Genomic DNA, 14,783 nt, shown 5'->3' with positions numbered 1-14,783 from the left:
ATTCGAAAAGAACAGGTTCATAAGAGTCATTTGTTCATGAATCGAACTAATCGCGATGCGTGATTCACCAAAAAGAACCGACTCATATATGAATCATTCTCGTGCGTTCGTCCGAGAACTGTTAACGGAACTGGAAGTAAACCGTAACGGGTAAGGAAGTATCCATCTCTCTGTTGGCCACTCTATCCTTGACCTTCTCGTTTCCGCGTCCCGTGTCAAAGTAGCAGCCGGAGTACAGTCGAGGCGGATCAGCGCGCTTGGCTTCATTCTCCCGCACACGCGCAGCATGGGCAGCACGCAAGCGCACGTTTAAACAGTTAGCCATCCCACAGACAAAGCTGTTTTATAGTTAACTGAAAGAGACCGGGTGAGCACCCTATGACCGAACAAATTATCACTGGCGCAGAGGTACGACCCATTCAAGTTAAGTCGCAGCATGATAACATGGTATGTTATGAGTGACACTAACAGGTTATGTTTCAACTTTAGCGACTATAGCCGGTTGCTCTGGCACGTGAGTAGGTGTGGCGAGCTCGCAGACAGGTTCAGTGGGAGTGGGTGTCCGCGTGCGTTACATTGACCACCATGTTCTATTAAATGTTGTGGACTTCGTTAGTGCACGTATCTCACGTCACTTTCAGGACATTTGCCAAGAGAAATGAGCGCTGTAGTGTTATAGGAACTGTCCAGTTTTTAACTGGTCAAGAGACAAACTTGAGCAGTGTTAGAGTTGGGTGTATTGCAGTGTTGCATGCATGGAAAGAATTCACATATCAGTCAAGTGGTTTTGTGAAGTGATCTTACGTAACCGTTTTAGTTATTTTAGTTCTGTTTTCAGACTGGCAGCTCACATACAAGACATAGATTACCACAATAAAACTTCTGTCATCATTTACTCATGCTGGGAATTTTAGGCTGAATGGCAACCTCAGTCACTTCATTGTATGGAAATAAATGTTGCAATAAATGTAAATGGTGACTGAGGCTGTCAGTCACTATTGTTCTCCCTTCCATATTTTTAGCCCTCTTTAGTTTAAAGTCATTGTCTTAAGGTTATAATAATATGGTTCATGTTAATATACTTACAGCTTTTATTTTTCTTAGTGGAGCAGATGCCAGAAGTTCCCCAAATTGTACGACTAACTTATAAAGTGTTTATTTGTTCTAGGACTTGTGAACACTGTCATTTGTTCGTGCATGTCCCTGAGAGTCAATGGCTGATTCTGGCTCCTCTGCCACAGTGCCTGAAGGATTTCACTATGAGACAAAGTATGTCATCCTCAGCTACCTCGGCCTGCTCCCGCCGTCAAGATCAAGACCCTCAGAGACAGCGGAGGGTAAGAACTCACATCCAAAAATTCAGTATGCACAAACTGCCTGCCTGCCAAGAATCATAAGGAGTTTAATTTAATCTCAAAACAATGAAAAAACATTCAATGGTACGCTTGTCTCGCTTATGCAGGAAAACAGCAAACGGTTATATATTGTAATGCAAGCATAGTGAGGCAAGAAAGCACATTTTCTGTTTTATGCAATACAAAATTCCTGCAGAACTAATGACACTGATGAAAAAGTGTAGAAGTTTTAAAAAGATGAATTAAAAATATTTTCTCTCGACTCTGTAAATGGCTTAGCGTTAAGATGTGTTTTTACAAAAGTCACTTGCCAGTTCTAATGTCAAGATTATTATTTCATGATGTTCAAGTGCATTCTTGTCCGACAGAATTCTTGTCTATTTCTTAAGGAAATTAAAATTTGGAATATAACATCCCTTTCATTGTCAGCCATATAAAAGTTACATACACCATTGTACACATATTCACTGTGCTATGTAGATAGTCAGCTTAGTGATTATTCTGGATGCTGTTAACTGTGTAAAATACATGCAATATGCATCAAATGGTAAGCTATATACAGAGCAAGTAAACATAATAGTAGAAAACAATCTAGGTATTGTGGGAAAAAGAAGATAAAATAAAACTCAAGTCACTACAGCAACAGTTCTTTCCTGCTGCTTTAACACTTCTTAGACTTTCCCTTGAGCCTCTTTGCAGACAGAGCACCATTGCAGTTTCAGTCTCTAGTAGGGTTTGTCTACAGTTACTGAGGTCACATTCCTGCTCCAGTAATCTCCATTTTGCCCTTGAACATGGACTATAACTCAAAGTACTGTATACAGAGTGCCATAACCAGTGTACTTTGATTGAAAAATGCATGCAGGTATTGCAAGTAATGCATTAACAAATCCCTCAGTGCCTGTTTTGTCTATATTTATGTCACAGTCCATATACAGTTGGCAAATTCGGTTCTGTTTATCTGTTCATTTATATGTTTTGTGCTTCAAACTGTCCATGGCATTTTGTTTAGAGGAGAAGTTGTAAGGCGGATTCTCATGAATATTGTCATTTTCATTTTTCTTTATTTAGTCCTTGTGGAGTTTAGAAGTGAATGCAACGCACACAAAGAGTTTGTCATTGACAGTTAGTCTTGTTGACTTTATTACAGAGGATGGTATGGGCTTAAGCTGTCTGTTGGACATTTTGGAGCCTTGGGCATATCAGCAGTTCAATGAGGAATGTCCTGCTCTGGTTTTCATTCAGTCAGCTTTGAAAGTAGCTTCTGATCCCTCTTTCCACTCGACCCGCTCTGCACTCTGACAGACTGTCAGATGCGATCAACGTTGGCTTGTTCACATGCCACTGTTCAGAGCAAAGCTCAGCCTGAACAAAACTGACTAAAGACTGGCCCGGCCTGGCAAAAGTCATTGTGAGCTCCAGTCAACTTTTGTAATATTGTAAAAGGTTTTGTATGCTTCACAGCCATTTTATACACACTTTCTCTAAATCAGTTTCTTTCCCTCTCTAACACTTCTTTTTGTAGACAATCACTGGGTCTGTGAGGTTGAGAGAGCTGAAAGCCTGGCCCTTGCTCAAACACTAAATAATTCATCAGTGTATGAATGAATAGCCACGCAATGGTTTAAGGAACCACAGAAAAAGCCAGTTGTATTACAGCCACTGTATTACTGAATTGTTTCTAATAACATATTACAATATAAAATAGAAAGAGTGGATATGATATATTGAACCCTTAATATATGATAAAAAATAAATAAACCAGAATTAATTTTTTGTTGTTGTTGCTATTTACATATACTATCTGGAGCGCATGATATGTTTTGACTTTGTTCAAAAGTGCTGAGTTTGACTCTGTGTTGTCAATCTGTTGTGTGCAGAATATACTGGTCATTAGAAAAATTTTAATGTAGAAAATTATTCAGCTAAAGATTTTAATACCTGGAGTTTTCTGGCTGGTGATGGCTAAATATATTTGCATCAAGGTTCAAATAAACAAGAATTTAGGACTTAAGATAAGCAAAATATTTCAGGAGCTGATGAAAATGTTATAATGCTTTCACGTTTTGTTTATAAAATGTATGATTTGTTTTTAATTGTTTTTTTTTTAATCAAGGTTATTTCAAATGAAGTAATGTAGTAAAAAAATATTTTAGCTCCAAAAGGGCCTAGAATTCCAGCTGTTATTGTAGCTTGCGTTAGTCATTTTGTCTGTATAGATTTACAAATTAATAGTAAGTAAACTCTTATTTTCTTAAAAAATAAATAAAGTACTAAATAGGGTATTTTGTTCACACTTGACCAGGTAAATGATTACATCAAATTAAATGAGAAATTATAATTATTCGCATACAGTTTTATATATATATATATATAAAAACTTTTTTTTCTGTGTTATGATTCTATGCAGGAGAGAGCCATTCTACACTGGAAGTGGAAAGAGAGCGGAATAGCAGCCTGAAGAAGCAGATTGAGAATGAAATGAAGCAGCTTGAAGAGGAAATTGCGGCCTGTAGGGTGTTTCTTGTTATTATACTGTATTTTCGTGATAAAATAAATCTGAAATCTGGATCATAGTTTAAGTCACCTGCCTCTTTTTCTGCTCAGCTTTTTCCAGGACTGGTTTTGATCAGCTCACATCCCCAGTGTTCAGTCCAGCCAATCCAGAAAGCTCCATAGAAGACAGCCTAGCAGTGCTTGGGGACCGTGTCTCACGGGACCTGGACACACACCTGTCCTCCGCCACTCACACGCTTCTGAACAGGTCCTTTTAAATATCCAGGGAAAATTCCTGGACGATTTCAGTAGTTGTTAAAAAGATTTAATAATGTACTTGGCAGAGGTCTTTGCCAGAAAAATGTGTTGTGTAAACAGCTTGCACATACAGTTATTATAAGTTGGCTTCCAATGAGCTCATAATTGACATTTAGCTTAAATATTGACTAAATCTGGGAACATATGTCATACTGATGTTTTTCTGAAGAATAAGCAAATTCTAATTAATGCAGAGAAATCTTCCTAATATAAGTGCCTCTCATGCAGTGATTTGGACTTTGAGCGCTTCAGAGCGGCGGTGGAGGAGGTGTCCTCTCAAGGAGGATGGAGCAAGGTAATCCAAAAAACCTCAGCAAATAGGTGCACACCAAGCACCCAGAAGACAACTGGAGAGTTTCACTGAATCGTGAATGTCTCTGTCCTTCATTTTCTTTATTTTGTCATTGTGTTACACTGTTTAGGTGTTGGTACCCTTAGTATTGTTACAAGCCCTGCAGAATGAGGGGCAGCCACTGGAAACTCTGCTGCATTATGGTTTGCGTTACCTTGAGGAGTCGCAAGCAGACTTCATCATTGAACAGGGAGGATGGGTGAGTGACTTCTATTTGATGGGTGATGTGGGTGGATCTGTATGTTATAGCCGGTTTGTTTCCATATCACTTTTTTCTATTAGTAATGCAGACTATGTTGTGTGTCACAGAATTAATGCACATTACTCAATGATAAATAAATGTCTCTGCAACCTGTTAGCAACTTATGAAGCACATGAAAGTATGTGAGTGTCTAACTGGGTGTCCCTTAAAGCAGTGGTTCTTGACCTTTTTTACTGAAAGGTCCCTATTGTCCGACACAAATCAGGATATTTTCTCCACTGTTTCTACTACAATCTCATTTATAAAGTGAAACTGGGAGACACTAGTTATTGAGAGGAAAAAGAAAAAAATAATATGATATCTTGTATTTTTTTCAAGTTAGATTATTTTAACTTTTTATTAATGATATGCATATTAATTCCTCCTGAGGGCCTCCTAGTAAGTCCTGTCCCCTGCCTTAAAGAGGTTCAGGTCCGTTAAAAGGCACAGCTTGGAAGGAATGGTCATTGACTGTGTTTTCAAGACTCCTGTCAGGAGAGGGAGCCAGAGCTGTGTTCGTGATTTTTCTTTTTGTATTTAAATGCATTATGTAGCCACGTGATGGTCAAGATATCTTTACTGGTGTTTCATCAACACGTACCTTTTCACTTTTATGGACATGCTAACTTTATGATGGTTCTGTCAAGTCATCGTGATCATGACGAGCATATTTGTTTATGGTCATAATAAAGAAGTACTCTTCAGCTTAATGTTTTGCATAATGTGCACACTCATTCCCATTCATCTTATCAAAATGTTAGTTTATATCATTTGATAGTTCGAACTCAAGTAGTTCATTTGGGAAGGCTATCATACCCTCATGCAAATGTTTGAACAGCTCTTCATCTCTCTCTGATGATGTCGTATAGCATGAGGAAGGTCTATTTAGGTCACACTGTATCTCAGATGAGGGCCGTCTGTATGAAAGACTCCGTTCATGCGTTCTGTGTGCGAGCTGAAGAACTCAGTCAGAAGGATTAATTTAATTAGTGCACCGTTGACACTGACACAGGGAGGAGGGGACACCATTGTTTCATTCTGCCGCTCGGTACAGGACCACATTCCAGTGATGAAGAGAGAGCTTTGGCATAGATGATATGGGATAAGCATCTGTGAGAGTTTGAATGCAGCTGGGAGGAGTCTGACAGAAGGAGAAGACCGTGTGCAAACAAACCCAGCTCCTGTTTAGCAGTTCCAGCCCAATTACTCTGACAGCAACCTTTATCCGGTCTATACTTTCTCTTTGCCACTCATTCACTTCATTTCCTTGTGGTCACTGCTGGAGTTCTGCGCATGTTTGAGACGAACAAAGGCAGGTAGGACAGCTGCTTTCTTCTAGGTGTCTGGAACAGATGAGATTCTCTTGTGGTCCATTTGCACAAAACAATTTAAATGTTCTGGATTTAGGTCCTTTTGACCTCTTTCTTGCTCTCCATCACGTAATGGCTGTTGTGAATGGATAATAAAATGGCTAACACAAGGACACTCACAAGGTTTAAATCTCCAGTCTGTAAATCATTTAATATTTAACCTGTTTTAGTGTAGAAATGACTGCAGTTTGAGTGACTCGGTTTGCTCAGTTCTGCTTTTAGCTGAATATAAGTGTATTTTGGGTGATCATTCATTTTTTGCACCTTTGCAAAACACAATAATTGTTAGGGAATAGAACAATAAAATAGGCCTCATTTGTGAAACATGACAATTAATTGTTAGCTAAAGCATTCATGCATAAATTGTTGAATCCGTATAGTGTGACAATTCATGTTTGCATGGTTTTAATGCACATTTATACAGAAAATAATTTAATGAATGAGACCCAAAGCCAGTGACGTGAATGAGAAGGAGTCTGATGACATGTTCCCGCTGAATCATGCTGTCTGCTCTGATCATGACAAACTCCTGTAGGTCAAGGGAAAGCATTCAGTAGAGGTAACAGAAACCTGGTGTGTGGGACGTGTGAGACATTTTGTCTTGTGAGTTGCACCACCCCTTTATCCCCTTCCTGTCTGTCTATCTGTTCTGTACGTAACACCGAGTTGACCTTCAGGGTCACATGGCACAACAAAGGTTCTTGAGATGGCTTGATGTGATGTAATTTGACTCCTGTTGTACTGGTACAGACAAACCGCTACCAAAGCAGTGTGCCCCGTCTGTATATCAGTAGATGCTGAGAGCGGAGCTCGAGCCACATCAGGTCGCATCACCCGGTACATCTCACAGCCCGGCTTCTTACGTAACGACATTTTACAGGCGATTTGCTGCTCTCATCACACAAACAGAGGCCATACGCCACCCCCACACACTCCAGAGATGAAGAACAGAAATAAACCTGATAAATCCTCCTATGAATCAGCTGGAGCAAGGCTGTCCCAGTTTGAATGCCTCCAAACTATTCACAGTGCTAGTTGAGATGGTGACCTGTATGCTTGACATCCTATAGGTCAGGAGATCCTGAAGAATCTTTCACCCAAGTATACGAAGTTGGTTTGAATGTAGTTTAATAATATAAAGTATTTGCTTAAGTAAATTTAGGATATGTTTAGATATTAAAAAAGGAGGAAATGTCAACCCATTATCTGTCAAGCTGATGCTCTATTTATGAATGAGCAGGTTTATGTGGAGAGTTCTCACCAGTAGGTTGCATGATGCAGTGGGCAAACTGGTTGTCTTATCAGTACACAATTCAGCATTCACAGGATACTGGTACAGTATGTGGAAATGTACAGGTGTGGTCCACCCTCAACAGACAATATGTTTCTTTGATAATATAACAGTAGAAACTTCCTTACAATTGTGTTAAATGTTGTAAGGTTACAGAATGTATCAGCATTGACATTTATGCACATTACCATTCAATAGTTTGGGATCAGTACGATTTTTTTTTTTTTTTTTAATTAATACTTTTATTTACCAATTGCTCAAAAGTGACAGTAAAGACATTTATGATGTGACAAATGGTCTCTATTTCAAATAAATGTTGTTCCTACAATTTTTAACAAAAATTAGTTAAATTGTAAAATATTTCACAATATTACTGTTGTACTGTATATTTTATAAAAAATGCAGCCTCAGTGAGCATAGGAGAAAACAAAATAATTGACCCCCACTTTATTGAACAGGTACTGTCCAATGTTTAGTACACACAGTTCACTTACTTTTAAGTAGCACATTATTACCAATTGGTTACCCCTCGACTGGTTCTATGCTCTGTACCCCATCCTATCTTTAATATTTAATGTTTGAATGCGAAAGCATTTGAGTTTGGCCAGCATACGTGAGTTTTTGTCTTTAGGCGAGGGTGGGTACATGTACTTAGGGTGGAGTGGTGTACAGGCACCCAAAACTCACCTGAGAGAACACGCCTTACAGCACAACTTCATTTTAGACAGTCTCTGGATAGGAAAGCAAGCCTAATCTTGCAGGAAACATCTATCTTACGCCACCGTCTCAAAAAGGTATTGTCAATTTGGACTATGTACATAGGATTTTTGTTATTTTAAGTTTACTTCATAACCATACTGGTTAATGCTCGAGTCTTTGGAGCCTAGAAAGCTTGGATTTCACAGTATTTTTTTTCTTGCGTTTATTTAATCTGCTTTAAAAAGATTTTGAGAGCAAATGGAAATAATAATGTCAACTCAATCCATCTATCTTTCTGTGATGACATCACATGCATATAAATAGGTGTCTTGCCACAAATAATTTTCAGTATTACTTTCATTAGAATTATGCGGGAATGCATCTGTAAATCAAGCATAATATGTGTAGTGCTACACAGCATATCATTTATTATACACTATCGTTCCAAGATTTGGGGCTGGTACAATTTTTTATTTTATTTTATTTTTTGGGGAAATTAATGCTTTTATTTATGTTAAGTAAACGAGTACCAAGTATAATCTCAACCCGAAACTTTTGTCTTTACTGACATAACCTGTTGTTGTGTTTACCATGCAGATTTCAGAAAATGTAATTTGTCTTCATAAATGATTATTTCTTTGGTTTCAGTTTTCAGGTGTCTTTGGAAACTCTCTAAAGTTATAAATCTATTTAGGCCTAGTTGTTTTTTTTTTTAGGAGACACTCAGTGGTTATCTATATATGATTCACTTTCACATACTGGTTGTGTGCGTATGGTTCTCTATCTGTTGGCACAGCAAAGATTCTTGAGATGGCTTAATGTGATGTAATCTGCCATTAGAGGTTAATCCAGAAGCTGGGCTCTTATGTGTTTTTGAAAGCATTCGTGTGAGACAGGATTACATATAACATATATATAAAACATAAATATTACATGAAACTAGATGCACATGCACTGTAGTGAATTCCTGAAATCTAAAAGAGCAAAAAAGGCATAGGTGGCAGAATGCTGTCCTTTTAAGATGAGTAAGCAAGGGGCAGTATATTAGGTTTGCTTAATGCAAATGAGCACAAACTGACATATTTACAGACAATGAGTTTAAATTCAAATGGGCTGGTTTTGCATGCTTGACCTAGTTGGCACAGCTGTATAGTGATGTGGTTGTGTGGGTGACAGAGGAAGATATAATCATAACTATATAGGAGGGACCGTACAGTGAATAAAGATAGAGAGTGGGTTAAAACACTTCCTGTTGAGGTCTTGAAGACTTATTTTGAATGTTGCCCTCAGGTCTGTCTTTGTGTATTTGTAAAGAAGAAGCTTCTATCAAGTAATTTTCAGAAAATAAGGACCAGTCAACACTTTTTTTTTTTTTTACTCGACTTGCTGATCTGTCTGTAGTCATTATAACAGCTTTTACACAAGAACCAGGAGAACTGAATAAAAGCATCTGCGAAATACACTAAAATGTAGCTACTATAATCTAACATCATATTTAGTTAATAGCTGTCCATCATTGATACTTTGCATTTTAAAGTTGATCTTTTGTCAACTGTGAAGTAGAGAGAATGTATTATTATAGCTGTATTACTCTCACACTCTACTGAGTGGCAAAAGAAATGGTAAATTCTGTTTACTGTACTAAAGAACATACCGCAATAATTGTATTATTTGAAAGTCAGTGTATTTGTGTGTGTGTGTGTGTCAACATATATATATTATATATAGATACACACATTATATTATATACACTGTGTTTAACTTTATTTTACATGCATTTTATTTGAGCAAGTTATACTACTTTTCAAAAGTATTAGGTTGGTATGATTTTTTTGCGTTTTGATTAAACTAATATTCCTGTGATTGCAAATATAAATTTTAAGTAGCCATTGTCAGAGTGATATCTTTACTCTGTTAATTTTGATCAATTTATTGCACATTTATTTGTGAAGGTTAGTTGAATCGAAGCTGTTGATCTCCTTAAAAATGGTTTGTAGACACAACCATGAAGCCCATATAAAGTAACGCACACAGTTAAAAACAAACATATTACATGTTTTTGTTGTGGTGGGAAAGAGATTAGATAATTGGAGTTTCCAAAGAAAGGAACTGCGTACATTAACTTACCACAGTTTTAAAATGAAACCCAAAACATATGTTCTCATGACTCAAACCTTGCCAAAACCGTTGTTCTACGTCAGAGATCTTCAACTCAGCTCCCGGAGACCCCCTATTCTTCAGTTTAATCAAACCCACCTGAAGCACCTAATCAATCTCTCCTGGATTGCTTGAAAATACAAAAAAAAAAAAAAACTTTGCAGGACAGCGAGTCCTTCATTGAAACATTTCTCATTTATAGAAGAATAGATTAGAATAGAAATAATAGAATATTGGTAATTAGAATAAAAAAATTAAAAAAAAAACTGATTGATTTTCCACTCCTTATATTACAGGGCACTGTGTTCAGCTTGGATGAAGCTGAGGACCCTGGTGTGTTCATAGCCGAGGACAGTAACGACATCTATATCCTGTCAGCTGAACAGGCCTCGGATCAGCTGAGCCCTCCTGCTTCATTACTGACACTTGGAGATAGCAGTGAGCCACCTTCCTGGCAGACAGAGAGTCTTCCTGTGTCTCTGACAGGACACGAGTCTTGGGCGCAGGTTGGCATGATGGACCCAGAAGACGCCAAGAGTCTGGACAGCGCCGAAGGAGTGGCGTTAGTCGAGGAGCAAAGCGAGAACAACTCCTCGAACTCTGACATTGTCCACGTGGAGCGTGAAGATGCTGAACTTCTAGAAGAAGGTGGGGAGACGGTGGAGGAAGGGGAGCTGCAGAGTAGCGTACTTAGTGTGCTGGGCAGTGAAAGCGAACTTGCTGCTGTCCAAGAAGAAGCACTAACCGCAGAGCTAGTGCAAACCGCAACTGAGCTGACTGTGGAAGAGATCCCTCCACCTCCATCCTCAGAGCAAGAGCACCCAGCCGCCCCTGCTGCCTCGTTCCCCGTGCCTGAGCCTGAACTTCAGTCTCAGCCTGTTCCAGCTCCTGTGGAGCCACAATCATCTCCCCCACCTGATCTAGAACCCGAGGGGGTCCAAGCAACCCAAGAGCAGGAGATTCTTCAAGAGGTGGATCTGAAGGCCCACGACCACCCTGTCCCGACCTCTCCAGAGGTGCAGATGAAGTCAGCGCCACAGCCCGAGTCCTCTGACCTCCCTGTGCTGCTATATGGTGGTGCTGCCCTGGTGGCCGTCGCTGCAGTATTGGCTTTTGGAGCGCTGGCCTACAGGAAGAAGTAGAAATTCTGTGACTGTCCATGACCTCACTGTATCTCTTTCCCCAACGGAAGCCCTGTGGGTCACAGTGACGCCACAAGCTGCAATTTATGGGAAAACTACTCTTATGTGTCATACCAATTTATTAATATTCTTTTTGTTCTTGTTGCTTTTATTTGTTGGCTTAGTCCAGCTTTATGACTGGAGATGAACCTACAGGTGAAGTCAGGTTTCTTTTGTGATGTATTAGTAAACATAGTAGTGATTGGTTCACTATGCTGTGACCTAGGTTCCTGGTGATTTAATGAGTTAGGTTTGATTTTTAAACAAGCTTTTGCGAGTTCATGATTTTGATTTTATCTTATCAGACATGAAATATTAAAGTGCAAATCTTTATAGGCTGTGCTCTTCAGATGGATTGTGTGACTGATATCCTCCCAAAATATATCAGTACTGGTACAAGATTACTCGCAACAACCAAAAACAAAGACATTTAGACATTCATATTAACCATATTTAGTATATATTTTGAATAAATTAGGCTTGCATGAATCCTTTGAATTCCCCCTTTTAAAAGTTACAAGTTGAAGCCTAGGTCACAGTCTCAAGTGGAAAACCCCTTCACTTTGACTGATACATTTTAACATCAAGTGTTTGTCGATTCTTGATGTACACCAATTCACTATAATGTGAACATTTGTTCTGTTAGATGCAAAACGTGTTTGTAGAAACTTAAATACTACACCAGCACAGTCAATAGTGCCACGGCGACAGGGCACAGTTGACTGAATTTATCTCAACGTCAGGAACCATAATATAATGCTAGATGAAAAGTAATTTAGTTTTCTAATATGATGTTTCTAAGTATGCATTTTGTAATTAAATGCCCCTACTTCTGGGTCAGAAGCAATTTCAATAAAATTTTAAAATGAAAATATGATGAAACATTAAACTTAAACCACTATGATTTATAAAAATCCAAATGGGTTTTGTAATTCTAGATTAAAAAGTGATTTGCTGTTAGGTAACATTATCTGTCTGTTGTTCAAATCAAGTGCTGACTTCAGGTTTGGGGGACCAGAATGTCTCTTAAATGTCTAATGCACCACAAAGATCTGTCATCGGTCCTTTGCAGTTTTTCTTTCTCCTCAAACTTAGTACTTACTGTCTTCTCTGTTTCTGATTTAACACCTTGCCTGTACCTTGTGCTGTTGTTTGTCTTTAAGATAAAAAGGCCTGCACAGCACAGCCTTGTCACCCTCTTTTCCCTGTTGTGTGCCTATCCAAAAGAGACCCTGCTATTCAAAACAACAGAAAACATAAGCAGAAGTCACACACAAAGGCGGGATCCACCTGTTTTTTTTGTCAGTGGTTGACAACCTCATGTCAGAGAAAGTACAATTTTTTTTTTTTTGCAAGTGAGGTTTTTTGTATCACAGATTGACAAAAGCTGTGAAATAAAACTGTATTCCATCAAGGGTTAACCTTGATGTTTGTGTCCTGATTTAAGCATGAATTTTATCTTGAAGAAACATTTTTACAGAAAAAAAAAAAACACATGCAACTAAAATAGAAATTAAGTTTGCTTCCTCTATTTTGTACTGATATGAGTCAGATTTGTTGTAATACAAAAGTGACGGTTGATCATGTGATATCCTTTACAGACTAAATGAGAAGATATTAGGAGATTGAAGATCAAAAAGTTATCAGAGAAGATCGAGAAAGCATACATTTTTTTCAGAAATTTGGTTTAATGCATAGTTTCCGGTTTAATCCGGATATTATTTTCCCACGGCAGTTAAAGAAAGAAACAAATGCCTAACAAGACCATAAAACTTAACGTGGCCAAAGTGCCAAAAAACAAGTTAATCGCAGACAGTATTACAAGGAAATACATAGAAGAAAAGGAAACGTTTACAGAAAAAAATAACCCATAAGGTAATGCTAGCATTTCAATCTTGACTATCACTTTAAGCAAAACATACATTTGTGTTTACAGGCAAAGATTTCAAATGTTTCATTTATTATCTATATACATATATGCAGATTCCATAAATGAGTAACTGGAACAAAGAGCTCATCAGGATCTGTGTGGTAAGAAATACTGCACAACTGAGCTGTAAAGACCAAACAAATATTGAGGCACATGTTCACAAACAGTCTTCATAAGCACAAAAGTGAAGGCCATCTCCACAAGTTCCTTCTTGAACTCACTGGCACCTGCCACCTGGTGAAGTAAGCCCTGCACTCCATCAGACAGATGTCTGCCCCACAACTGTGAACATTTAAGGAATATTGTAAATGGTGTTTCCAGTTTGAAGGAGCAACCATTAGTGTATATTTATAATTAGATAGTTTGCAGTACAGTAAAAGTTTGTCTCACCTGCTCTTGCGATCTGTATAGTTTCTTGGTCAAACTTTCAGCAGCTTGGGACAGGACGCTTTGCTCAAGCAGGTCTGCAATTCTGATCAACTCTGCAGCCATTTCCCTCGCTGCCTGAGCCTCTTCAGCATTGACTGAGGTGGAGAGATACATTAAGCTGCATTAATAGACACAGACAACGACAAATATATAGTACTTTTTATGTAACTGATAATTAGGCATGTGAAATATATCAGTGATTCAGCCAATGTTGTATATTTAAGGTGACAGTCCACCCAAAAATTGCATTGTCATTTACTCACCCTCATGTCATTCAAAGCCTGTATGACTGACTTCCTTTGAAACACAAAAGATATTCTGAAGAAAGTTGGTAGGCAAACAGTTTCAGTTCCCATTGACTTCTATTTATTGACCATATAGTTGAAATCATGGGAGTGAAACTTTCTTCAAAATATCTTCTATTGTGTTCCGCAGCCAAATAAATACAAAAAGAAAAATCAGTCATACAGTTATGGAGAGACTTTAAGGGAAGTAAATTATGACAGACTTTTTATTATCCCTTTAATTGTGGGCACTTGTTTCCAATTTGTATATTTTAGATAACTTTTGTTGTTATCTAGCCCTAATTTAAAGGTATGGTGCTAGATTACAAGAAATATTTAGCACTTTTTCAAGTTCTTTCCATACAAATGATGTGAGCTTGACAAAAAAAAAAAAATTATATATATATATATATATAAAATGTAAGTTTTATTTAAATTAGATAGAATATCAGGTATTTATAATCCGCTATCAGCCATAATGTGAAAATAATCATTGGTTTATTGGTATTATTTAAGGAGCACCTTTAATAAAAAATAAAAAGAGAGGAAATAATATACCTGGTAGTTGAGGCTGAACTTGATTCTGAAATTCATGTAGAAGTTCTCTGTAGCTGACTGAGAAACTGTGTCCATCCGCTTGTATTTCATCATCACTCTCAATATAATTGTGATTTGTAGGC

General features: G+C 38.0%; 1 protein-coding gene across 6 annotated transcripts; it reads left to right on the top strand.

Moving 5' to 3' along the window:
- Window positions 1-35: 35 nt before the first annotated feature.
- bcl2l13 (BCL2 like 13) lies at window positions 36-12,881 on the top strand. 6 transcript variants are annotated; one of them, XM_026287512.1, is made up of 7 exons: window positions 36-150; window positions 1,169-1,337; window positions 3,766-3,867; window positions 3,963-4,119; window positions 4,398-4,464; window positions 4,592-4,720; window positions 10,576-12,881. In XM_026287512.1, the coding sequence occupies exons 2-7, from the start codon at window positions 1,214-1,216 to the stop codon at window positions 11,419-11,421; spliced, it is 1,425 nt and encodes a 474-aa protein (XP_026143297.1). In that variant the 5' UTR covers window positions 36-150; window positions 1,169-1,213; the 3' UTR covers window positions 11,422-12,881. The 6 variants fall into 6 exon arrangements, with proteins under 6 accessions (XP_026143297.1, XP_026143298.1, XP_026143296.1 ...); XM_026287513.1 differs by having other exon boundaries at window positions 109-220; XM_026287511.1 differs by lacking the exon at window positions 36-150 and adding an exon at window positions 157-367.
- Window positions 12,882-14,783: the final 1,902 nt, after the last annotated feature.

The sequence above is a fragment of the Carassius auratus genome, chromosome 18, assembly GCF_003368295.1.
Source record: "Carassius auratus strain Wakin chromosome 18, ASM336829v1, whole genome shotgun sequence".
Lineage (NCBI taxonomy): Eukaryota > Metazoa > Chordata > Actinopteri > Cypriniformes > Cyprinidae > Carassius > Carassius auratus.
The sequence above is the reverse complement of the archived record's forward strand: the minus strand, read 5'-3'. Positions and strand labels throughout refer to the sequence as shown.